General features: G+C 34.6%; 1 protein-coding gene and 1 long non-coding RNA gene across 9 annotated transcripts in view; both read right to left on the bottom strand.

The window, feature by feature from the left end:
- Nucleotides 1-11,725: 11,725 nt before the first annotated feature.
- On the bottom strand, nucleotides 11,726-17,630 carry LOC105663394 (uncharacterized). Of its 3 annotated transcripts, none has more exons than XR_013040561.1 (3): nucleotides 16,533-17,630; nucleotides 12,258-13,578; nucleotides 11,726-12,199 (listed from the first exon to the last, which is right to left on the bottom strand). It is a non-coding gene; the product is annotated as an uncharacterized LOC105663394 (long non-coding RNA). The 3 variants fall into 3 exon arrangements; XR_013040559.1 differs by having other exon boundaries at nucleotides 12,258-16,770; nucleotides 16,845-16,969; XR_001096887.2 differs by lacking the exon at nucleotides 16,533-17,630 and having other exon boundaries at nucleotides 12,258-12,449; nucleotides 12,854-16,364.
- A 586-nt stretch (nucleotides 17,631-18,216) lies between these two features.
- The window catches only part of LOC105663393 (uncharacterized), a 119,199-nt gene continuing 109,451 nt past the window's right edge, over nucleotides 18,217-27,964 (bottom strand). For 2 of the 6 annotated variants that reach the window (XR_013037356.1, XR_013037357.1), the window contains exons 6-8: nucleotides 21,497-21,645; nucleotides 20,166-21,417; nucleotides 19,224-19,341 (exon numbers count right to left, since the gene is read on the bottom strand). Coding sequence is in view for 3 of the 6 variants with exons in the window: in XM_076529167.1 (XP_076385282.1) it covers nucleotides 18,418-19,341 (924 nt within the window). In the remaining 3 variants the exon portion in view is untranslated. Of the gene's footprint in view, nucleotides 19,342-20,165; nucleotides 21,424-21,496; nucleotides 21,646-27,964 lie in introns of those variants that run through there. The other 4 variants (XM_076529167.1, XM_076529168.1, XR_013037355.1 and 1 more) reach the window with 3 other exon arrangements.

Genomic DNA, 27,964 nt, shown 5'->3' on the forward strand with positions numbered 1-27,964 from the left:
GATTCAGGAACGAATTAGGATTATTAGTAGACGTACCAATGTAACAAACTGGCAATACAAATAATGGTAATACGGCACGCAAATTTTTTAGAAATTCTGGTAAATCAGCCGAAATAACTGGCGTCAATATTGATTTAATTAAACATTTCCACATTATATTAGAACGTTTAAATTTCAACCATAAAATAAATGTTTACAGATTTAATGAATATATTATAGAAACGCGTGAATTATATCTTAAACATTATTCATGGTATATAATGCCAGTTACAGTACACAAAATATTATTTCATGCAAAAGATATAATTACCACCGCTATTCTTCCGATAGGACAGTTTTCGGAAGAAGCTCAAGAAGCTTGAAATAAGGACAACAAAAAATATAGAGAATTGTTTACTAGGAAAACCTCAAGAATAGACACTAATAGAGGTTCATTAAATAAATTACTAATTTCTTCAGACCCGCTTATTTCAGATTTACGTACTTCTCCGAAACGATCCGCAAAAATGCAATAGAAATACAATAATTCTTAGAAGAACAATTAATTGATCCCAGTTTCTCGGAAGATGTATCCCATGAAAGCGACTCTGATTAAACAATATGTACATGTTTCAAAAAATATAATAAAGATTTTGTATATTAGTTTTATCGAATAAATAATGTATAATATAATGGAAAAATTTGTATAATGATTTTATATGTTTATTTAACTGTTAAATAATTTAGTAAATATATATAATCATTAATGTTTAATAAAATGTCATGTTTTTGATTATTAAAAAAACAATAAAACGAAAAATAATCAACATTTCGTTGAAGCAGGATTTTTGTCCCGCTAGATTGGCCAAACGACACATTGTGCGCTGTTTGGAGTTTCTCAAGCGAAATAAAAAGAATTTTTTGCGTCGGTATGTGACAATGGATGAAACATGGATCCAGTATTACACGCCGGAATCAAAAAGATCGTCAGCTGAGTGAACAACAGCCGGTGAAGTCGTCCAAAGCGACCAAAAACACAAAAATCGGCTGGCAAGATTATGGCCATCTATCATTCATGGAAAATTTTAACGATTTTTTGACGACACGAACGTGTCTCGACATGGTACCGAGCGGTTTTTGTTTTTGACTGTTGAAAATCGTTGGTCGATGCAACGTGTTTCTTTTTTCGTGGAGCAGTAGGCAATCGACCCTTGGGAGAGACATATCGTGTATTGTTAACATTTTTTCGAGTGGTTGACTTTGGTTATTAAAATATATTTATTTAGCTACACCTCACTCTGCGTTACCCCTTGACTGTATTATTTTTATCTGAACCCGTTCCCTATTAGGAGAACATTTGGCGACCATGACAGGACTTTCAGTGAAGTGTAGTGTTGGGTAAACGTGATAGAAATGTGAGTGTGAATTTACGGCAGGATGAATAGAATCAACAGAAAAAGGACCACACAACGCGCAATCTTTACGAAGGCAGTATACTCAGTGGAACTGAGGGACAGTGGTGGGATGCATAGCTCCGAATCGCGGCATCGATCGTCGATCCAGCAATTGCAAATCGATCATAGACAGCGTGACGCGTATAAGAAAAGCTATTGAAAAAGTAAGTAGTTTGCGTATAATAACACGCGTACGGTGTCTTACCAGTGTTAATTACAACTTTACAATATATAAATTATTTATTTCTAGATGGAAATAAAAAAAAGAAAGAAGCGGAGAAGAAGGAGCTTTCATCAGAAAATAAAGAAATCAGAAAAGAAAGAAAGGAAGAAAAAGGAGAAAGAAATATAATTTCCAATAACAAAGTAAGTAATGTGTTCAGATAAATTATGTATTGGCAATAAATTATTATAACTAGCACATTGAATTGTGAAGTGTATGAATGGCGTCCATGTTGCTTGCAGAATGAATTCGTAAAGAAATGAAGTTGTTCACACAAAATGTATAAAAAAAATATTTGAAATTTTCATTTTTCTATTTCAGATTAGAAAAATTATCAAAAATTTATAGAATTTTCAGATTAGAAAATTTTACAAATTAGAAAAAGGCGGTGAAACACCTACTACGAAACGAGTGGCGAAGTCATGGCGGCTGGGTACGTGGCCGCGCAGGAAGCCGTGGAGGAGGCCACGGAAGGTGGCACAGAGGCAGCCGCGGAGGAGGTCACGGAAGGTGGCACAGAGGCGGCCGCGGAGGCCGGAACAGAGGCGGATGAATAAAAATTATTTTATAATAAATCAAAACACATAATTATAGTAATATTTGTATAATTATATATCAATAAAATAAAATATTAATAAAATAAAATATTTGAAATCAAGAAATGTCTCGATTTATTAATCACCGAATCGGACATAAATGTCAACGACACGGCATCATTCATTTCTTTTACGCTCAATTCATAGCAATTATACCGCGAACTTCATTCACTCTTTCAGCATCCTCGCCTTCCCCACTTCGTGGCCAGATCCATAATGAACATCGTTCCCATTCATAAATCGTTGGAAGACAAAATAGCGACGGCTAATTGACTCCAACGATTCTCCAAAATGCATTGGAAAATGCTAACATACATTTAATATCCTTCTCACAGTCTCCTCAAATCCTACTCCAAATTCATATTTTTCAGTTATCAAAAATATACGGCATAAAGATATCCGAGATATGGACCGTTTATTTTGAAAGTGGTGTAAGTTCATTTTTGAGAAAAACTGAGATATCACATAATTCATGCTTAATTTAATGTAAAATTGTTATGTATAACTAGTCCGTGTTTAATTTCTTAAAAAATTAGCATGTTTTGTACAATTTAAAATTGATCGATAAATGAAATTGCACAATCATCGATTATGAATGTGGTGTAAATCTAATTGACAGAGGTAGGTGGCTTAGTATATGGTTGCCGATCAGTAGCCTGTTATTTCACGTTTGTTTTATATTACGTGTCATATTGCGTGTCAAGAGTTACTAGTTTAGGATACTTATTCTATTTTTTTCCTAAAATCGATAACTTCATATTAACATCAAATAGTAATATAGGTAAGAACAAATCAATATTATTTTATGACAATTGAAAATATTTATTTTATTTAATTTTAAATAAATTCACACAGAAATAAAGCCCATGAATATAAACAGAAGAATAATCTTAGATTCAGAGGATGATAATTCCGCTATGAACAAATTAACGAATCGTAAAAAGAGAAGAAGAATAATAGAGGTAGAATTTTCATCAGATGAGGATATTGTTACTGAGAACTTAGATTCCGCAGAACAAAATAAAGGAAAATATATGCAACAAATAAACAAAATTCAACGAAATACTGGACAAAAGTACTACACAAAAAGAGGAAAATTCATTCCAGCAAAAAAAATTTGAATCCAAAAATTGTAATTGCTCGAAAAAATGTATAGAACGTATTAACGAAACACAACGTATAGACATTTTTGATAAGTTCTGGAATATACAGGTCACGAAAATATTCCGACACTACTATAGTTTTGACTATTATAGTCCGTACTTCAGAAATGTATATGTTACCGTGAAAGACCGAAATCTGGTGAATGTCGACATTCGCATAGTCGCTTGGTGTATGTCTGAAATATTTGCTAAATACCCTTATTTCTGACTTACACTGGTAAATGTCGACATTCACCATGCACTAATGGTGAATGTTGAACAAGTCGGAGATTTATATTTTCTTCTCCATAATTCACTCGCTATAAAACGTCACAAGGGTGATGTAACTTTTTCACCTCTCTTTCTGAGAGGAGAGACCAAGAATTTAAAACACATAGTACATTATAAGCATACGTGTTCTTCCCCCGTGGCCTATTCTGGCGTGAGTTTCATATAGTATACTGAACAATTTTTCATTGGTAACATAATACTGTATATTCGTTTCCCCTGATTTGAAATGTCAAAACGTTTTAATCGTCTGTAATCCAAAAGTGTGTTGCACTTAGTTTTAGGAGAAACCACTTCAGAAAGTATTTTAGAGTACTTTTCTTGAGAAAAATAAAAACAATTGTCTTCTCGTTTACCTGCAATTAATGCATTTAACTTTTCAAGAAAAAGATCACGATTTACTGCAGTATCCATTCAGTATAAATTACGGTATTGGAAAAAAAATTAAGAAAACGTTGCTCGCATTATCAAAGCTTGCATAAGATTGACAAAGCTGACTGACTCCCAGCAGAACACAGGATTTGGCGGGAGAGAGCCAGTCGCTTCTTTGTCGGCTCCTCTTTTCTGGACCTCCACCAAAGCATATCTTTGATTGTCGACATACACCGGTGAAGGTCCGAATGTACAAGAATGTAATAAAATATTCGGTCTTTCACCGACGTATTTGGTGTATGTTTCTCCAATTTCGGTCTTTCACGGTAACATATACAATAGGAACAAAAAAGGGTTTACATATGTCACTATGCAGTGTGTAGTTAATAAAAATATAAGAGAAATTTATTTACGATCAGTGTTTACAAAAATAATTAAGCAAAAATGGTAAATATATTATAGATCGAATATTTGTCAGTTTTGTACAAAATTTATGCGAAATGGGAGGTAAAAGTGTGAATACGTCGTTTAATGTGCGACAATTAGTAATTTTTCATCGAGAAAAGGGGAAATCAATTCGGAAAATTGCTGATTTATTAAACATTAGTAAAAGCACGGTATGGGATATTGTGCGACGGTATAATATTGAACATAGAATTGAATCTATCCCTCAAAGCGGACGCAAATTGTTCCTTAATATTCGGAATAAACGCTCGATAATTAGAAGAATCAAACGTGATCCTCGAATAAGTGCTCTAAAGTTAGCAGCTGAATTAAATAATGATCGTGGAATATTAGTGCATCCAGAAAACATAAGAAGAGTATTAAGATCAGAGGGCTATAATGGAAGAATAGCTCGAAAAAAGCCGTATATTAACGCGAACAACAGAAAGAAGAGCCTGAATTTTGCAAAAAACTATATTTCAAAAGAAAGTCAGTGGTGGGAAGATGTAATTTTCGAGGGCGAGTCCAAATTTAATATTTATGGAAGCGATGGAAGAATTAGAGTAGGGCAGAAATCGAAAGAAGAATTAAATCCGAGGCATTTGCAGCCGACTGTTGAACGGTGGTGATTTTGTGATAGTGTGGGGCTGTTTTTCAGCTCATAGAGTAGGCGAATTAGTTTTTATCGACGACATTCTCAAATGTCAAATGATGAGCTTCTGAGAAGTAGAATTCTTTGCGAAATAATGTCTAGGGACCGATTTTTCCATTTATTGAAAGTATTGCATTTCAATACCAATGCTGTCCAAGCAAATGGTGACAAATTATATCAAATTCGGGAAATCTGTGATATGCTTAGAGAAATCTTTAAAAATGCGTTATATCCATTCCAAGATATATGTGTCGACGAAAGTTTGTTGTTGTATAAAGGCAGACTGTCCTTTAAACAATATATTCCATCAAAAATGAATAGATTTGGTATTAAATCCTTTGTTTTATGCGACAAAAAATCTGGATTTATTCAGGATTTTATAATTTATGATGTGTGTCTTTCCAATATTGCCAACACAAGTGCAAATATTGGAAAATCTGGGAATATTGTCGTTCAGCTACTCAGACCATGTTTACACAAAGGTTACACACTATATGTTGATAATTGGTATACAAGTCCAGCACTGTTTACTTTTTTACAAAAAAATGGTACTAACACCTGTGGCGTAGTGAGAAAAAGACGCATAGGTCTGCCAAGAACGGACAACAAATTGAAAAAAGGCAAGGTGAGTTTCTGGTCGTCGGAATATTTGCTAACCATGAAATGATATGACAAAAGGGAGGTGTACATGCTATCGACTTTCCACACTGAACAATTTGTTGAAACAAAAATTCATTATCGCATGAAGGAAATAATCATGAAATCAAAGTGTGTCGTGGATTACAATCGTTCAATGGGAGCCATGGATAAAACTGACATGATAATAAGCACCGTTAATTCCCAAAGAAAAAATTTGAAATGGTACAAAAAGTATTTTTTCCATTTATTCGATATATGCATATGGAACGCCTACTGTTTATATAAATTGAAAACTGGGAAGCAAATATCGATACTAAAATTCCACCTCGTACTAATTCGGCAGATTTTAAGACGCTATCATTCATCGAAAGCCACGAACAATTTTAATAAATTTGGACATATTAATCCAATACGTCTTATTGTAAGGCATTTTCCAACAATTTATATAAACGACAAAACAAAACGAAGAAATCCATTATGAAAATGTGTGGTATGTAAAAAGAACGACAAAATTAGTCACGCGCGATATCAATGTAAGGACTGTGATGTTGGATTAAGTGTGTATCCGTGTTTTGCGAAATATCATACAGAATTTAATTATTAAGAAATGATTGTATATTACGTTGTAATTATAGATATTATTTTGTTGTGTAATGTAAAAATATTTGTAGTTGAAATAGAGAATAGGAATTAAGTTGAATTAAATGTATATGTTAATGGTAAAATTATGAAGAGAAATCATTTTGTAACATTACTTGTTAAAAGTTTTGACAGACCATTTAGGGTATGCCAAGATTTGTGCAAGGTGGATCCTGAGAATGCTTACGGCAGGCCACAAACGGCAACGTGTTGAAGCGGCCCGCGAATTTCTTCAGGTCTATGAAACCGATGGCGAAAAATTATTTGACTCTATTGTCACTGTGGACGAGACCTGGGTCTACTACACGACACCGGAAACGAAACAACAATCCTGTCAGTGGAAACATCCAGAGTCGCCGAAGTCGCGAAAGTTCAAACAAACACAGTCTGCCGGCAAAGTGATGGCGAGCGTCTTTTGGGACAGGAAGGGGTTATTGTTGTGCGAATTCATGACTACCGGTACAACAATCAATGCGGACCGCTACTGTAAGACGTTGAAGAACCTTCGCCGTGCGATTCAAAACAAGAGGAGAGGTATGCTCACGAAGGGTGTCCGTTTCCATCAGGACAACGCTCGTCCACACATCGCCCGTGTAACAATCGACCTCATCAACACATTTGGATGGAATACTGTAACACACCCGCCCTACAGCCCCGAGTGACTATCATCTCTTCCCTGAATTGAAAAAACACTTGGGTGGGACACATTTCAGAACCGGAGAGGAGCTGGAAGAAGAGGTTTTACGCTACCTTCGCGGCGCAGCGGGAGAGTTCTACGATTCAGGCATAAAGAAGATAGTACACCGCATGCAAAAATGCATTGATCTCAACAGCGATTACGTCGAAAAAATAGGGGAAGGTCTAAGCTTTCCAAAAATATATTATTCAATGTCAATAAATATGTTTTTCATTGTAAAAAATCATTGGGAACCTTATTTTGGGCTATACTGTGGAGCAATAATACACCCTTCGCAGTGCGTGTTCACTAATTTGTTTGGAGATTAAATTTATATATTTTCGAGAATTCATTTTTCTTTCAAGAAATTGTACATCTGTTTTGCCTTTATATCCAATTCCAGCCCAGATCATCACACCACCCCCATCCATTTGCTTTCGTTTTTTTAGTAATCTTTCATTTCCTTAAATCGTGGTAGTAGAATGAAAATCTATCTAGACCATCCATATTAAACTTTTTTTCGTCAGTAAATAAAATTCCTTTCCATTTGTTCTTCCATTGAACACATTCAAGAAGCATTAAAAATGTTATAGAAGGCTATAGTAAATCGTGCCTATCAAAAACGCAAACGTGCGAATGATACAAAGCATTTAAAGAGGGCCGAGAAGAAGTACAAGATTTTTCGCGTGCCGGCCGACTGTCAGTGGTTTCGATAATCGTCGCCTGAGTGTTAGAGAGGTAACTCATAAAGTGGAAATGTTTCACATGTCCGTGCATAACATTTTAACCGATGTTTTGGGGATAAGACGCGTCGCTACACGACTTGTTCCGAAGGAGCTGAATTTTCAAATAAAAAGAACATCGAGAAGCATTTGCTAAGATGTGATTACACGAGCTTCTAGTGACTTTATCTTCATGAAATGCATCATAACCAGTGACGAAACATGGGTTTATGAGTACAATATGCAAACAAGCCAACAATTTTCGGAATATTGCTTTGAAAAGGAACCAAACCCTAAAAAACCACGTCAAAATCGCTCTAAAATTAAGGACATATTCACTGTTTTCTTCGATTATCGTGATGTTGTTCATTGGGAATTCCTTCCACACGGACAAACAGTAAACAAAGAATATTATTTGAGCGTCATGAGATGCTTACGTGAAAATATTCGTAGGAAATAGCCAGATGTGTGGAAAAACAATTCTTGGATCCTGCACCACGATAATGCTCTGCCGCGCATATCGAGCTTGGTGCACGAATTTTTAGCCAAAAACTCAACAAATATGATCGAACAAGCGCCGTATTCACCAGATATGGCCCCGTGTAACTTCTTTTTATTTCCGAAACTCAAATTACCCCTTCGGGAAGGCGTTCTGAGTCGCAATACGAAACAGGTGAAGACGTATTTCTTCTCAACCCGTCACGGAAGAATAAATTAGAGAAGGAATACTCAGGCCTCTACAAAATTACAAGGACCATAGAACAGAATAACGTAGAATTGCAAGAGGGTGGCAAAAACAAAAGAAGAATCGTTCATACGGACTCCATCAAGCGGGCCCATCTATCAATGAGAGATCGAGAATTTCGCAATTGCAAAAGTACGATGCGTCAAAGAGCAAAGCGAACGCTAAGAAGCCACATCGTAGCATTCAAGAAATTGTTAAAAAGGGAAAATAACACCGCAAAATGGACAGAAACGACCAGGCCAGTAATACAATACTTTGAATGGTATTTGCGTACAGGACAAGGGGTACGTCTTTATATATCACGTCACTCAATAAGTCCCCGGTCTGACACATATATGGCGATACTGGTGACAGACCCACGTTATTTTCGAATAATACTAACCTTCAAACAGTACGTGTCAAAATTTCAGGGTATTCTGACCAATAGTTTAGAAGTTACAGTCATTTTAGTACCCCCAGTTTCGTAATTTTGAAGACAATGGATAGAAAGGAATTTCGTGTGCTGATTAAATACTGTTTTTTAATCGGAAAAAATACTGTTGAAGCCAAAAAGTGACTTCATAAGCATTATAGGGACTCTGCACCAGGGAAATCAACTATCATTGACTGGTATGCTCAATTTAAACGCGGTCATACAAGCGCCGATGATGCTGAACGCTCTGGTTGCCCAAAATCAGCAGTCGTTCCGGAAAACATAAAAAATGTCCACAAAATAGTTTTAAAGAGCCGCAAACTTAACTTGTGTGAGATAGCTGATGCCTTGAAGATATCAGAAGATAGTGTCTTCACAATTTTGCATGAAAATTTAGGCATGTGCAAATTGCTTAAAAAATGTTTCCTGTTTTACGAAGGCAATGCGCCGTGTCACAAGTCAATTGAATGAATTACGTTTTGAATTGTTTTCCCACACACCGTACTCCCCAGATTTGGACCCCAGCGACTACTGCCTCCTTGCAGATATGAAAAAAATGCTCCAGGGAAAGAAATTTGCCTCCAATGATGAAGTGATTGCAGAAACTGAAGCTTATTTTGGGGGCAACGACAAATCGTTTAATATAAAGGAAATTGAAAAGTTAGAGGAGCGTTGGAATCAATGTATCACACTGGAAGGAATGTATATTGATGATTAAAGTGGAATTTCTAAAAAAAAATTTGTTTTTCTTAGTTAGACCGGAGACTTATTGAGTGACGTGTTATATGTACATATGCGACAGATTAGACCTAGACAGAAAGCACATCACGGTAGACGAAAATATTTTATTCCTAAAAATTTACATGATTGCACGCATGTTTTTATTAGAATCGACACTGTAAAAAAACCTCTGGAGCAGCCATACGAAGGGCCGCATACAGTTATAAAACGTATCACGGATACCATTTTCGAAGTTGTACTTTCGATAAAACGGTTGAACCCAGCGTTCATTGAAAAAGATACTCCTAACCTCCCAAGAACATATTCCAGAACAGTTTTGTAGATAAAAATAGAGCGCTTTGTATCGCTTGTAATAAAACTATTAGATGCTGCAAAACCGATGTAGGCAATCACGAAAAAACAAATTCACATCGTAGAAATGTAAATTCACTTGATACAAATGATAGCAACAATAATGTCAGTGCGAGTAGTTTATTGCATACAGACACAGTGAAACGAGCTGAAATTAAATTATACACATTTTTCGCTGAACATAATGTAGCATTTTGTACCGTAGATCATTTAATACCGTTGATAAAAGCTATTTGTATTGAACCCGAATGTGTAAAAATTGTAAAAAATGTAATTGCCAAACGCGAAATTGAAAACATAATTGATTGTCTAAAAATGTGCAGATTTTTTATTTTAATTGATGAAAGTACAGATATTTCCGACACAAAATTAATGTGCGTGCTGGTGAGATAGTATCACCACTAAATGGTAGCATTATAACTCAGTTATTAGAATTATTACAATTAGATGCTACTGATTATTCCGCGAGTAAAATTTTCCAAATTTTCAAAAATTCTTTAGAGGAAAAAGTAATTCCTATTAAAAATATTATTGGAATGACGTATGATAATGCGCCAGTTATGATCAGCCGTAATAATTCATTTATGCCGCATTTGAAAGTAGAAGTTCCAGAATTAATTAAAATAAATTGTATTTGCCATTCTGCCGCTCTTATAGCTGGTCACTCTTGTGATCAATTGCTTTCAGCATGTGAAAATTTAATTAGAGGAGATGCCACTTATATTTCGGGCAGTGCAAAGAGATGTGCAATTTTGGTTGAATTCCAAGCTTTTTTCTAAGTTCAACGATTAAAAATTTAAAAATTATCAAATATTAGATGGCTTTGCCTACATAAATGTATTATTAGATTATTAGATAATTGGGATGTTTTAAAAAGTTACTTCATTTTAGCAGCAATAGAGGAAAAATCTAGTTTCGCGGAAAGTATTTTAGATTATTTCAACAACCCCACGATTAAAGCCTACATACTTTTCCTTAAACATTCTTTATATTTTTTAATAATTTCAATGGCCTGTTTCAGGCCTGCAGTATTTTAATACATAAATTATTTGAAAATAGCATAAAATTTGTTCACCAAATAGGGCAAAATTTTATCAAAATTGATGCGTTAATAAAATAATTTTAAGAAAAACAAATACGCCGACTTCGAAATGCACTAAAAAGTATAAAATAATTTCTATTTCCTAATGAAGTAATTTCTATTTCATTCAATCATACAATTACGTCACAGGTATGAATGAAACCTATTTACTCGTTAGATAGTATATTAAATACATTTCAACCTTTTCGGAGGCGGCGCATAATTAAAAATACCTCAGTAAACGTTGCTTACGTTATGTTTACTTTCAGCTTCTATTTATTTTATTCAATATTATTTTTGCAATTTTCACTTATATGTTTACTTATAGCTTCTATTTTGTATTATTTGTGCAATATTCTTTTGATTCCTTTTACTCTTATTATTTTGTTGTTTATTATTTTATAATGCTAAGAGAAACATTGTGCCAAATATAAATTGTGATATTTTAAGTTATTTTATATATTCTATTATAAATTGTTTTTTAGTTTTATTAATGTTGAATATTATGAATATAATTTTTGTTTTATGAATACTGATAAGGTTTTTGATCCTAGCAACAAATGTTGGTATTCTTTTATTGATTCTGTCCAATAAAATATTTTATTTTTATATTATATATTTTGCTTACAGTTATTTTAGTACCCTTCCTTTTCATCTGCTTCTCAAGTATGGAAATATGTATATAATGTTTCGATTTATGTGTTCTTCCTGCTTATTACAGATAAATATTTTCATTAAAATGTTTATAACATTAATAGGATTAACATTCATACTTATAAAAAATAAATTTTACAAATGTTCAAAAAGGGAAACAATAATACACTTACCATATACTTATTTATACTTACTTTCCTGCAACAGTATATTTTGGAATAATTTACTTACTTACCCTTGTTCGGATTACGACGACCAATACAAATTTCTGAAATTTCCCAGTTCCACTTTAGCAACGTATAAAAAACCAAGAAACAACAGCAGCACACTGTTCAAATTCTCAGCTCTTTACAGGACTACCAAAATCAGCTTTTCAGAAATACCAAATCCTTTAAACGAAGAACATTTCAGTTCAAATTATTAAAAGTCAAATAAATGAACTTATACCTTCGGCTAAAAGTTTCATTGGCCATAGAAACCCATGCTCCGTATAGCAACGACAGGTACCGCGGCGGATTTATATCTGTTTGCTGGACCTTCCCTGGCTACCGATGAAACAATAAACATCTGATATTGTTCAATTGTTAAAAACGTCACAGATTATCGCATGAAAAGGGCTGACTCTCTTCGAAAACAAATCTGAAATTATTTCTCCGTAAAAAGTAGGAGAAAATTGTACATGTAATACGGCATGTTTGCGCCGTAACAGTGTAATTGCTAACAGAAAATCGCTACATCAGTCATATCAAATAACTAATAAAAGAAATAAGAAATTCGGTTATGCCTTATTTACAGAGAGGGGATAAACTAATTATTTGTTATTAATTTAAATCAAGTAAATCAAATTTGTTGAATACTTACATTTGTTATTCGAAAGGAAAAAGAAATTTTTCTACAAAGATGCAAAAAAATGCGCACATTTTGAATGAAAAATAACTTTTCTACTCATCAGGAAAAATTAAAATCTAATAATTAGTAAATGTATTAACACTTGTGTACCTTAAGTTCTCAAAAAATGTAAAAATAATTTAAATCAGACTTACCTACTGTTTAAAAAATTCTACCTCCGGTGAAAATATATCTTCGTGACTGGATTGTTTCGCTGGTCTTAACCTACCGTAAAACAGGTACTCATTATATAACAGCTGATGTCACAGCCGGATGAGTGAACTTTGCTTCGCTAACACTTTTCATTACCACTTTTCACTACAATATTTTTTTGTCACTTTTAAGTAACTTCCTACTATAATAACCATGGATAAACAAGCGAAAACGCGTAAAAGATTATTATGCAAAAATAACTTGAATGATTCTTTCATTCTCTTTAATGTTGTGCTTTGAACGTTTTACCCTAAACTGGTGTTCGTAACACAATCGGATTCCTTCGATTCATCTTTCTTTTTCTCTTCACAGTGACAAACATTGTTTCCCAAGGGACTGTTACAAGAAGGCGTAGAAACTTGCATATGTTTTTCCTTCAAGGACGTTAATCGCGTTACTATCAGTAGTTCGGGATACAGCGTCCTGTACTGAAGTCTCCTTGCTATTGGCATATTGCGAAAAAGTAATATTTCTCCATGATTTCTTTGAAATTCCATGAAATTCGCCATGAACGTTAATTTATGTCGATACAGAGCACGAGCTTATTATTTTATTCTTAAAATTTCACGAACAAGAAACTAAAGTTTTAAATAGAAGAAAATTTGCCACGGATTATTTTAGCAAAATCGGGCTCTATACCGAAATAGATTCGAGTTCTGAAAATAATCTGCGAAGAAAATTATGAAAAAATATTACTTTTTCTCAAAATTCCACTGGCGACGGAAAATGGTATTTTCTATATTTCTGATAACTAGATATTTACTGTTTTTGTCACTTCTAAATAGTAAAAACATAAGTTAGACAAAGGTTGTTCAGGTTTTTTATCACTAGATTTGAGACTAAACAAGAGAATTAACTCGTACTGATTTTAAGATCTACACAGCTAACGGTACGGACATAGAAATGTTTGAGACAACCAAATTGACACCTCGAATTACGGCATCCATTTCTATGGAATGGTTCTAACCGAATATAGTAGTCAAATGTGCCCTTAATTTTGAAGTGATTTGATTTTTTCATGTTATGTTCTTCATTTTTTGAATCGCTTGTAAATGTTTTTCAATAATTGTTATACATTTCTATTTTCACAGGGTACAAAAAACCTACATTTAATACTATTCATACAGAATAATATTTAATATAATAGTATATATAATACTATTACTTTTTACCCTATAAATTATATTAAAAAGCACTTTGAATCAAATACTAATATTATTACAAAAGTAAAAAAAATATGAAAAACATAACATGGAAAAAAACGAAGTCCAGCGGAGCTAGAACCTGCGATCAAAACATATGTACATACATATTACGAAGTAAGACTCTTAACCTCTTTGCCAATATTTTAGTTAAAGTAACGCCTTACATTTCAGAATACAACCAATTACGTAGTAGAATTAATTAATAAATGAATTTTATTTCCTTAACTAATGTATCATTTCTATCAATTATGAATGTAAATCTATTTAAGATTACTTAATGAATATAGTAAGAAAAGAAAACATGCAAATTCGGAGCTGAACGTAGTTTTTTAAAGGAATATATCGGCTTTTAATTTTTTTTAAGTACGGCACACCTAAGTTACCAATATCTAACTACCACATTAATGCAAAAGTAGTGCTCCGTAATCTTCAATAAAAAATAGCATACTTTTCGATTTTTGATTTTTCACCACCACAATTTGCGACTAAAAAATTTGAAAAGATTCTGTAATATACGCTATGTAGACCTCAATGTTTCAGAATTTTTATGCGAAATTAAATAGGAAAAATAGGCCAAAAACTGGAATCTTGTTTTTTTCCTTTTACTATCTCTACAAATGAGATAGGAGGTTGAAACTTGGTGTAGGATGTTTTTGGCTTGAGGGCACATTTGACTACCTAATTCAACTAGACTTTTTAATATACCAAAGATTGTACCAACATAATACTTATGCTAGACACGCAATGAAAAATTCATGAACTGATGAAACTAAATTCTCTTACACGCTTTGCAATTTCAATTCGTATCAAAGTCCTTTAAAACAATACATTAGGATCACATGACCAATATCACAAAAAAATGGATCAAAGCATAAAACACCACATTGTCACTAAAGTATAGTATTATATTGTAACAAACTCGTAGGATCCTTTTGGAAAAAAGTGTAAGCAGTACAAACAAAAATTAATCATTTCCTTGCTCAAAGGATTTATTGTCACTTTTGTAGATCTTCATGACCAAGAGGAACAATGATTGATTTATTAGCCTCACATTACTAGACAAGCATTCAATACTCCACATCCAAGACTTCATTTATAGACTAGACAAAATGACAATATTCACAACCCTGGATTTAAAAAAAATATATCACCACATTCAGGTTGCATTAAAAGACTGAAAAAAAGCAACCATAATAACTGCATTTGGTATTTTCAAATATAATGTAATAACTTTTGGCCTAAGAAATGCTGCACAGTCCTTTTAAAAATTTATTGACAACAAGAAATGCTGCACAGAAACAGACCTCTATCAGCTAAACAGTCTATTAAATGGATAATTGATATGGAAAATTAGTAAATGCACCTTTGCTGGCACATCCCAAAATTAATATACCACTACTTTTTATTACAGATGCTTCTGGATTAACAAGTGGAGCTGTGCTCCATCAAAAAGTTAATGGAACATGAAAACCCCTCAATTCTCATCCAAAGAACAATAGTATAGCACCTACAACAGGAAGCTTACTAACATTTTTAAGCCAATAAAAAATTTCAAACATTTTATCAAAGGATGCTACTTCACTATTTAGACAGACTACAAACCACTTATGTACAATTTCCTTCAAAGATTTGACAAAGCAGCATTGAGACAACTATGACGAATTCACTATATTGGACAGTTTACTATAGACATTACACATATTCCAGAATCTTCCAATGAAGTTGCTGATGCTTTGTTGTAATTGGATATGATCAAGATATCAGTTGTGTTGAACACCCAGCAACCATCCAATGAACAAAAAACTGACTCAGAATTGATACAATTACTGCAGGGTAATATATTGCTACACCTAAAACAATTAAGACTAAACGATACAGAAGAAACTATTTATTGTGGAGTCTTGAATGAACAACATTAACCATATGTATCAGCAACATTGACAAAACAAATGTTTAAGAGTATGTATAATATTACTCTTTATACCCCAGTAGTTGGACAAGTCACAATAACAATCTAACCATCGACAAACTTGCGTGGCTCAAAATAAATAAGAATATCGTACAATGTACTAGGACCTGCATTTCTTGACAACACAGTAAAATCACCAAGTATGTAATAAATCCTAACCACTGTATGGTTGTTTCAAAAGAAAGATTTAAATATATGTACATTGACATTATTAAGTGCTTTATCATTGATAGATAGCTACGAGTATTGCTTGACATTGATCGATAACTTTTGTAGGTGGCCTCAGATAATCCCAATTCAGAACATATCAACTAACACAGTGGCTGCAAATTTCTGTGCCTTTTGGATAACAAAATTGGAAGCCCTAACCACAATAACTATGCTCATAATCTGAAGGAGCAGGTTCAAGACTCTTACCAATTTAATAGAATACAAACGTATACATACCACAGCATATCATTCAAATGGTGTAGTAGAAAGATAATACAGATAGCGTCAATAATGTACCATAAAAAGGCAATTGGGTTACAATTCTTCCAACCGTGTTACTCGAATTGAGATGCACTTTTAGAAAGGATACTAGCTCAATAGCAGTGTATATTGAATACATTTTAAGTGACATCCATCAGTGCTTTCGACACACCGGTTAAAACTTGTGTTTATAGGAATTCATAAATTGACTAACCTGCCAAAGATATATACAAGAGTGACCGTGTCTATTTTACCGGGACAAGTTTGGCGGGAACACAGACTACATACTGAACCAAAGGTGACACTCCCTATCGGCATCTTTTGTCTCTCGAAAACGTTGTCCCTTTTGTTGTATTTCTTCACGATGTATTTAGGGAGTTTTCAGCGTTGTTCAATTCTCAAGAAGTGCCACAAGCGCTTGAATCATTCTCCGTTTTAATTAAATTAAACAAAAGAATTAATATTTAAAAATAAATTTAATAAACGTGAACAATTAAATTAAACTTTATAACTTCTTTAATTGAGTTTAGATAAAATCAACTTTTAAACTAATTAAATTACATTGGATTTTACAAACTGAATTTTAATATTTGAGACTCTATGTCCCGTTTCTGTTTTGCCTCCGAATCGTTCGAAGCGACGATGTCTATGAGCGGAAAATACTGGAAATAAACTAGACAACTCGCGTCGCGTCATCTATCGACTAGATATAGAAATATACCTAAACTCTATTGCTTACCTATTCCTATTCCTATTCCTATTACCCGCCAATTCTTGGCAGAGAAATGACGCGAAGGCATCGTTGCCGGATTGTTACGCTGTTGCCATATCTATCAATCTATTTCTCGACATCAAGCAACTTGTAGGAATACGGGCTCGAACCAAGTTTCCTAATCACAGCGAACGCGACAGGAGGAAAGAGAGAGGGGATGATCAAAAATGCACTTGCAGCAAATTAATCATCCAATACGTTAGTCGATAGCATATCAAAAATAAAATAATTTTAAGAAAAAAAATACACCGACTTCGAAATGCACTAAAAAGTATATAAAATAATTTTAAGAAAAAAAATACGCCGACTTCGAAATGCACTAAAAAGTATAAAATAATTTCTATTTCCTAATGAAGTAATTTCTATTTCATTCAATCATACAATTACGTAACAGATATGAATGAAACCTATTTACTCGTTAGGTAGTATATTAAATACATTTCAAAGGCGACGCATAATTAAAAATACCTTAATTATTATTTAATGATGCGCCGCCTCCGAAAAGGTTGAAATGTATTTAATATACTACCTAACGAGTAAATAGGTTTCATTCATATCTATTACGTAATTGTATGATTGAATGAAATAGAAATTACTTCATTAGGAAATAGAAATTATTTTATACTTTTTGGTGCATTTCAAAGTCGGCGTATTTTTTTTCTGAAAATTATTTTATGTGATTTGGGTTTTGCTTTTAGGATTATTTATATTTATTCTAAACTTGATCTTTGGTTTCTGATTTCAGGATTTTGGGTTTTAGTATTTGTCCGGGTTCGGTTTTAGGCTAAAGTTAAGCTTCGACTGCCTTGTTTATTAATTGTTTGTTCGTTTGATGTGCGTGTTTGCGTTTAGTCTTTCGCGTTATTTGGGTTGGTAAGGTTGATATAATTTGCGGTATGCATTTCTTTTATTTATTTGCTTGTGTTCTATCTACGTGTTATATGTTATACAGAGCATGCGGCTGATTTACTTATGGCCTATCTTATTTGTCGCTTTCTTACATCTACACATTTGGTTTAGTTTCTACTTACATGCTAATTAATCCTACATTCGATTATTACATTCTTTATGTGTCTATGTGTCTTATCCTTAATGTCTTCTTGCTTTTTTAATTTTCTTTCCTCTCACTCTTGGAATGAAGGGTTTGAGCTCCTGCGATTTTACTCTTATATTTTGTTGTAGGAGCAGTTTGGCTGCACGTCTCGTGCACTTCAAGATCGCGGTCCTCATCGCCGAGTTTCTCTCCCCTTGTATTTCCCTAATTCTTATTTCCCCTTGTTCTACAAAAGTCCCTATATCGGAGCTACTAAGTGCTTCTAATATCTCCTCTTCGTTAACGTTGGGGTCCCAAAGTTTAATATATACGAGTTTTCTGTTTGTATGTATATGGACTTCCCATTTCCCGTTACCCTCTCGATTTATAATTTCCGCAAATTCTTCGATCCGTAGCCCCCCTCGTTCGTTTCCGAACACGAAATAAATGTCTTTTGCCTTAGTCTCTCTTACCTCGTTGATTAATGCTGTAAGTTTAGCGACTTTATTCTTAATCCATATTAACGCCTGTTCGTACGTAAATTCTCCCTTTGGATATTTGACTAACGCTTCTTCCCTTATCCCTTCTTTTCCTCCCTTTTTCTGTTTCCTACATTCGTTTTTATTTCTCTCCATTTTCTCTACATTTTCCGCTACCTCCATGAGTAGAAGGCCCTCCTCTCTTTCATTCTCCGGAGCCCAGTTTCTCCGATTACTGTTCGTTGATCTTTCCACCGGTTCTTTCTGCCTTGCTCTCTTCGGTGCCTTTAGCGCTCCTATCTCTCCACTTGCTTTTCTTGTTCTGTTCTTCCTATCTGCCGTTTCTTCCCTGCTTCTCTCTTCCTCCTCTTTCTTCTTCTGCTCTCTTTTCTTTATCTTCTTCCTCGCTTCTTGCATCATCCTAGCTGTGGCCCCCGACGTGATGCTGCCTCCTTTGTTATTCTTTGTGGACATTTCCGTTGGGGTCGCTGGCTGGTGTTCCTGTTGACAGTGCACATTTGTCATTTTCTCTTTACGTTTGACGTTTACAGATTCGATAGATCCAATAGAATAGAGTGTGATTTGTTAGGTGTTTGTGGGTTGGAGTTTAGGATTTAGATACAAGGTGTTGTTGAAGTAGTGTTAGAGTACGAGCTTGCTATTTCACGGTTAGGTTCAGTTGTGTGTTTTAAATAAGTTAGTGTAAAAAATGTAATATAATATAATTTCCAGAAAATTACGTATAGAAATCAGTCGTGCGTCGAATGAAAGGTATAAAACGTACGTATAACTTCAACGACAGTAATATTTTTTCCAGAAGCGAAATTAAAAATTCCAATTTATCCGTATTTTGTTTTTGGACCTATAGTTTACTTATGCGAAATTTGATCAAAATAGTACAAAGTTTTATAAAAAAAATGTGCAAAATAATGTTAATTTTTAACATATTTTTTAAACAAATAAATTTTTGAAAAACCCACTTACGCCATATTATTGGCCTTTTAAAACAGAAAAATTTGCACTTTTAATTTTTTGTATAGGCCTAATAGTTCCTGAGATGTTCGAGAAAATATGTTTTGCAACCCCAACTTTGGGGGTCATTTTCACCCCTGCAGCATGTGTCAAAATTCAGTAAGGAGGTTATGGTTACGGTTACGTAGAAAGAATTGATACGTGCTTTATTCTATTTAATACTATGAATACTTTATTTATACAAAAGGAAAGGTCTTTAACAATAACAAAAAATTATTCAGTAAATATAATTTGTAATCGCAATAAAAAACTCAAAAGCAAATTTTATCTTATAATAACGTCCGCACGCTTACCTATCTGCCAAGACAAGAGAGCGAGCCACGGGCAACGTGTACCCACTTCACGGCCTATGTTCGCAACGACCTCTCACACTCCTGCGCGCTCTTTTCAAAACGTGAGCTGCGTGATGATTATTATTTTTAACACTATCTCTTAATCTTACGCGAGCTCACTTATCAAGTTTCTTCTACAATTTATAAACCTTTGTTTGTTTAATGGTTTAGTTAGAACATCTGCAATTTGATCGTTAGTAGGACAATACTTAACTTTAACTTTATCATTTTTTATAAGATCATGTATAAACCTATACTTAACTCGAGCGTACAAGTTAAGGGGTTAAGTAAAATCTGTTTCTTTAGTAGTTATTGTTAGTATTATAGCACTTTCAACTACTTTACTACTTTAAACATTTATTTAATGGGACAATTTGTAAAATATTTTATTTAATCTTTTAAACACGTCTTTTACAATTCAAGGTTGGCAAAGGACTGGTAACAAATCAATTGAACATTAACGGCATTCATACGTTTCCAACGATCATTCGTCTCCACTTGCAACACCTTCATTCACTCCATTCACACTTCAGAGAATTATAATAAACATATAACGGGTCTTACAAATAATATTAAACCAATAAATGCCTACAGTTAGTATTAGTTTTTTCAAAAGTGTTAAAGATTTTATTAAATAATAAAGAAGAGCCTTGCACAAATCAAATTTATACAGTGCAATACCACTTCTTGTATCATTATTTCTACAATATTATTAATTATTAGCTCATTATGAATTGCATTGTATTTTTAGTTATTATTTTATGTATTGTTTGTAATTAATTATTTCTTCTAATGAAACACTTATAACTCGTGCATTTAAAACCTTTTAAAACTACGATTTAACAGGAAAACTTGTGAAAAACTAATTAATAATAAATCAAAGTATATGTTTATTAATCGAATTAATATATATTTGGTAGTAAATAAAGCGTAATAAAATAATGATAATTTTCAAGCGAGAAAAAACCCATGATTCTCTCGGTATAAAAAGGCGTGTAGCAAAGGCTGCGAGATCAGAACAATTTTTGAAGTAGTACGTGCCGGCCCTCTTAGGAGAAATATAAAGCGACGAATTGGAGCAGTTGTAGCTGGTAAGATCCTACAAGATTCTTAGTTTTGACTGGACAGCGGGGGTTCAGCCATTTGGATACTCGATTATTGGGTAGTTCTAGTAGCCAGCTAACGCAGGCTCCCCGTTCAAACGGTCTTGTATCTGAAACTCCGAAAGGAGAATGCTATGCTCAGCCCCAGAAAGAACTAAAACATCAAATAAGAGCTCTCTAGTCACTTACAAGTATTTCTTATTTTTCTGAGTTACAAACTCGCCGTCAGATTCTTAGAGTTCGCTCTGGGTAGTTCAGTAGCCAGCTAACGCAGGCTCCCCATTACATAGCGGCGTGGTCTCTGAAGTCCGTGTCTTTTGGGCGGCGTTTGGGTAACTCTAATAAATAAATAAAATCGAGTCATTTTAATTTGCAATCCTGTTGGTCACACATCATTCATCTGATTCTTGCATCGTTGGGTAATTCTAGCAGCTAGCTAACGCAGGCTCCCCAATTAAGCGATCAGGTTTTGGGTGTCGATTTGTGCTCTGAAAAAATGGGGCCATGAACTAATTAGTTTAGAGTCAAATAAGGAGTAACTGTTCCACGTCTAATACAAATTTTAGAATTTTTGCAATAAACCAAATATTGTTCTGTCAGTTCTGTTGCGATCTAGATCCATTATAAAATTGCGTTATTTTCTTGCATTGCGTACTTCGTTATAAAATCGCGTAACCGAAGTAGCTAGCTACCGTCTTGCGATTTACGATATCAATAGGTCTAGTATACTCCATCTTGCTTATAGAATTCAGATGCACATATATTTCTATATTTGCTAAAGAAATTGTTAAATATAACTCTCTTTTTCATTATTACTTGAATAAACTTAATTAATGAAAGGTATTAACATGTAGATTTCACTCTTTAAACACACGCCACCACGATCCCACATTCTTTTAGGATTAGTTATAGTAAAACGAGTCACTTAATAGACAAAAGCCGCTCTTTGCTTCATAAGCGCTTTGAATACCTGAGCTTAATACCAGGGACGTTACAAATAGCACAACAATCCAAACAGTAGTACGAACAATGAGAATTGCCGGTAAGCCATTTATTATACTTTCAATAGACCTTGTAAAAACTTTTGACTGCGTTTCTATAGTTTTAATAATAAATGCATTGCGTAAACGGTGCGTAGACAGTCATACCATAGATTATATTATATTAGGTTGGGGAATAAGTTCGTGGTGTTTTGACATTTTCTTTTTTTTACAGCGACATTTTGCAATTTGCAAGAAGTTGTAATATTCATTCGACAGAGCTCTTTCTGCTCTACAAAACTGTGTTAATCGTTTTTTTCAGTAGATTCATTCGTCATTACTATTGAGGCTTAGAAATGGAATATCAAGAAGGTAAAAAGCAGCATTTTCGACACCTGCTCTTCTTCGCTTTCCATCGCAGCCAAAAAGTTGTGAAAAGTTGTGAAAAATTGCTGAAATAGGCCGGGATATTTGCAATGTATACGGAGAAGGTGTCATAGGTGAGTCGATAGCACGGAAATGGTTTGCAAAATTCAACCTAAGATTGGGTAATAAGTTCGTAGCGTTCACTTCGTGAAGCACCCAGGCTCCCAATTTTTCGACAAATCCCATTGAATGAAGATGATTGAGAATAGTTTTGTGGCCACAGTTCATTTTTTCGACTAATTCACGACTAATTTGAGGACCATGCTGCTTCACACGTGCTTGGAGACGCTGTTCGTCGAACTCAGAAGGTCTTCCGCTGCGGGGCGGGTTTTCGACGTTAAATCGCCATTTTTAACCGACTTCGAAAAAGGAGGAGGTTACTCAATTCGATAAGTATATTTTTTTTTTTTTTTTTTTTTTTTTTTTTTTTTTTTCTATGTATGTTCGCCGATTACGCCTAACTGGGTACACCGATCGGAATGAAACCTTTTGCATATGGTAGGTGCTGACTCCCCATTGGTACCATTATCAAAAAATTTTTCATTTTTTAATTGCAAAGTGTTGTTATTGCAAAAAAACCGGCAACTTTTTTCTTTTTTCTATGTATGTTCGCGCATTGCGCCTAGCTGGATGGACCGATCGGAATGAAACCTTTTGCATATGGTAGGTGCTGACCCCCCATTGGTACCATTATCAAAAAATTTTTCATTTTTTAATTGCAAAGTGTTGTTATTGCAAAACAACCGGCAACTTTTTTCTTTTTCTATGTATGTTCGCCGATTTCGCCTAACTGGGTTGACCGATCGGAACGAAGCCTTTTGCATCTGGTGGGTTCAGACTCCCCATTGGTACCATAATAAAAAGTTTTTCATTTTTTAATTGCAAAGTGTTGTTATTGCAAAAAAACCGGCAACTTTTTTCTTTTTTCTATGTATGTTCGCGCATTGCGCCTAGCTGGATGGACCGATCGGAATGAAACCTTTTGCATATGGTAGGTGCTGACTCCCCATTGGTACCATTATCAAAAAATTTTTCATTTTTTAATTGCAAAGTGTTGTTATTGCAAAAAAACCGGCAACTTTTTTCTTTTTTCTATGTATGTTCGCGCATTGCGCCTAGCTGGATGGACCGATCGGAATGAAACCTTTTGCATATGGTAGGTGCTGACCCCCCATTGGTACCATTATCAAAAAATTTTTCATTTTTTAATTGCAAAGTGTTGTTATTGCAAAACAACCGGCAACTTTTTTCTTTTTCTATGTATGTTCGCCGATTTCGCCTAACTGGGTTGACCGATCGGAACGAAGCCTTTTGCATCTGGTGGGTTCAGACTCCCCATTGGTACCATAATAAAAAGTTTTTCATTTTTTAATTGCAAAGTGTTGTTATTGCAAAAAAACCGGCAACTTTTTTCTTTTTTCTATGTATGTTCGCGCATTGCGCCTAGCTGGATGGACCGATCGGAATGAAACCTTTTGCATATGGTAGGTGCTGACTCCCCATTGGTACCATTATCAAAAAATTTTTCATTTTTTAATTGCAAAGTGTTGTTATTGCAAAAAAACCGGCAACTTTTTTCTTTTTTCTATGTATGTTCGCGCATTGCGCCTAGCTGGATGGACCGATCGGAATGAAACCTTTTGCATATGGTAGGTGCTGACCCCCCATTGGTACCATTATCAAAAAATTTTTCATTTTTTAATTGCAAAGTGTTGTTATTGCAAAACAACCGGCAACTTTTTTCTTTTTCTATGTATGTTCGCCGATTTCGCCTAACTGGGTTGACCGATCGGAACGAAGCCTTTTGCATCTGGTGGGTTCAGACTCCCCATTGGTACCATAATAAAAAGTTTTTCATTTTTTAATTGCAAAGTGTTGTTATTGCAAAAAAACCGGCAACTTTTTTCTTTTTTCTATGTATGTTCGCGCATTGCGCCTAGCTGGATGGACCGATCGGAATGAAACCTTTTGCATATGGTAGGTGCTGACTCCCCATTGGTACCATTATCAAAAAATTTTTCATTTTTTAATTGCAAAGTGTTGTTATTGCAAAAAAACCGGCAACTTTTTTCTTTTTTCTATGTATGTTCGCGCATTGCGCCTAGCTGGATGGACCGATCGGAATGAAACCTTTTGCATATGGTAGGTGCTGACCCCCCATTGGTACCATTATCAAAAAATTTTTCATTTTTTAATTGCAAAGTGTTGTTATTGCAAAACAACCGGCAACTTTTTTCTTTTTCTATGTATGTTCGCCGATTTCGCCTAACTGGGTTAACCGATCGGAACGAAGCCTTTTGCATCTGGTGGGTTCAGACTCCCCATTGGTACCATAATAAAAAGTTTTTCATTTTTTAATTGCAAAGTGTTGTTATTGCAGAAAAACCGGCAACTTTTAAAATAAACTTTTCTCGATTTTAGTGCGCTTTCAATATCTTATCGCGGACATGATTCTGTACAATTTTGTTCATATACAAATTTCGCGGAAATGTTTAGTTTTCGAGATATTAGCGAAAAAAATTGTTATTAATTTTTGAAATCAATTTCGAACGATTTTAATGTCCTTTTAATATGTTGTCAGGGGCATGGTTCTGAACAATTTTGTTCATATACAAATTTCGCGGAAATGTTTAGTTTTCGAGATTTTAGCAAAAATTGTTGTTAACTTTTGAAATCAACTTCGAACGATTTTAATGTCCTTTGAATATGTTGTTAGGGGCGTGGTTCTGGACAACTTTTTCCTCTTGCAAAATTGACGGAAAGCTTTTGTTTTCGAGATATTACAGAAATTGTTGTTAACTTTTGAAGCCAACTTCGAACGATTTTTATGTCATTCTAATACGTTATTAGTAGCATGATTCTAAACGAGTTTTTCCTTATGCATAATTGACGGAAAACTTTAGTTTTCGTGATAGTAGCGAATAGCTATTGTTATTATTATTAGTGGAACGCCCCGTGCTATGCACGGGAAAGACAAGAAAGGGCAATTACAATGCACAGTACCAAAACACTAACTAAGCTTTGCCGCTTTGACACGCAACTTATGCAGCAAGATGAGTTCACGTTGACGTTGGTGTATTATTCCCATTGCTTGGTACAGTCTCCCTACCGTTCTAATAAACATTTTTTTTATTTTTTAGTTGCAAAGGATTATTTTTTCTATGCATGTTCGGCGGTTTTTCCTAGGTGGGTGGTCCGATCGGAACAAAGCCTTTCGCATCTTGTAGAGTCTGACTCCTCATTGGTACCGTTACAAAAATTTTTTCATTTTTTAGTTGAAAAGGATTATTGTTGCAAAAAAAATTGAAAAACGAACATCCATGTTGTCTTTTACTTAATTATGCTCATGGCATTTACGCAGACAAAAAAAAAAGCCCAGAAGAACTGTCTCACAGTATCCCATACAATTCTCCCCATTCCACTAAAAAGCGTGAAATAAAATAATTTTCAGAAAAAAAATACACCGACTTCGAAATGCACTAAAAAGTATAAAATAATTTCTATTTCCTAATGAAGTAATTTCTATTTCATTCAATCATGCAATTACGTAACAGATATGAATGAAACCTATTTACTCGTTAGGTAGTATATTAAATACATTTCAACTTTTTCGGAGGCGGCGCAAAATTAAAAATACTTCAGTAAACGTTGCTGCCAATAACCAGTAATTGTGGTATGGCGTATTGGAAATTAATAAATCCTGAGAAAGAATACGTACCATTATAGATATATCTGGTAATATACGTAAATGTAACGACTGCATCTTCATTTCGCAACGTCTATGATATAAATGAAATTGAATTGACTTCATTCGCATGTGGAAGCCATGGATCTAAGAATCTATAAACTGAGCCCACGACGCGGGAATTACCAAATTTGCGGCAGATGGGCTCTATCTTCCGTCGATCGAGTCTTTCCGTCGCATACTCTATGAATCTAGCCCTTTGCGGACTACCGCCGCATATATGCGTTCTGCGTAAATAATCAAATTGGCCGAAGAACTCATATATGCGTTTGGCGAAAACAGTTGATTGAGCCGAGAAACGCATATATGTATGTGTCCCACGTAAATGCGTGGCTATGGCCGAGAAACTTAACTATGCGTTCTGCGAAAACAACTGATAGAGCCGAGAAACGCGTACATGTGTGCATGCACGTAAATCTGTGCATGTACATATAATATGTCCAGAATTTGACTTGAAATGCTATGAACAAAAACCGCGTTTAAGCGGAAATATGCGCTGGCAATTTTTAATGACTATCGCGGCAGGAGCTCGGCCCCACGGTACGGTTCACTTCGAACCGTCCCGTTCGCAAAGGGCTGGATAGACCATAGTTACATTCTATATACACTAACACCTACTTCGCGGCGTGCTGCCGAGTTATATGTATAGAAAAAGAAATAGCTATACAAGCGTTGCCTATGTTCGGCTGTCCAAAGGTTGACATGTTCAAGAAAAGCTTTTAATTTTGCGCCGCCTCTGAGAAGGTTGAAATGTATTTAATATACTACCTAACGAGTAAATAGGTTTCATTCATATCTGTTACGTAATTGCATGATTGAATGAAATAGAAATTACTTCATTAGGAAATAGAAATTATTTTATACTTTTTAGTGCATTTCGAAGTCGGTGTATTTTTTTTCTGAAAATTATTTTATTGAATTTTGGAAACCATTTCGGAATGGTTGAAATGGCCGGAGCGAGGGCTATCCATCGTTCCGCGGTCGGTGTGGGGTCGCCGAGGGTTGGCGCGACCAGCTCCGATGCGAGGTCTATCCGTTGCATCGACGCCCGCCTCCAGCTCGCCCAGCCCGGAGCTATCCGCAGATTAGGAAGCTATGGTGCCTCGGAGAGGACCTCCGGAGAGGTCCTGTCGGGGCCGCAGCTCCGAGTCACCTCATAGCACAGTGGCGAAAAACGGCGAAAACGTGGACAAAAGTCAAAAAATGAAAATCGCAATTCTTAAAATCCATTTAGTGGAACTAGTTTATAAGGAATCTGTGCATACTGTTCTCACAGTTTTAATGATTTTATTATTATCGTTTCGAAGATATGAGCCACCAAAGTTGAACATTTTGTAAAATCAATTTTCTCCGGGTAAAGTTTAACTTAATGTTGTTCATCATTTTTAAAATATTATGTTTATTCACTATTATCGGCTTTTTATATAGTAGGAGTATAAGCCGTTACCATTCGAACCAGCGACAGTTAGGAGCATGTAAAGAACGTCAATAAGAAATGCAAACATC

Source organism: Megachile rotundata, chromosome 2 (genome assembly GCF_050947335.1).
Source record: "Megachile rotundata isolate GNS110a chromosome 2, iyMegRotu1, whole genome shotgun sequence".
Taxonomy (NCBI): domain Eukaryota; kingdom Metazoa; phylum Arthropoda; class Insecta; order Hymenoptera; family Megachilidae; genus Megachile; species Megachile rotundata.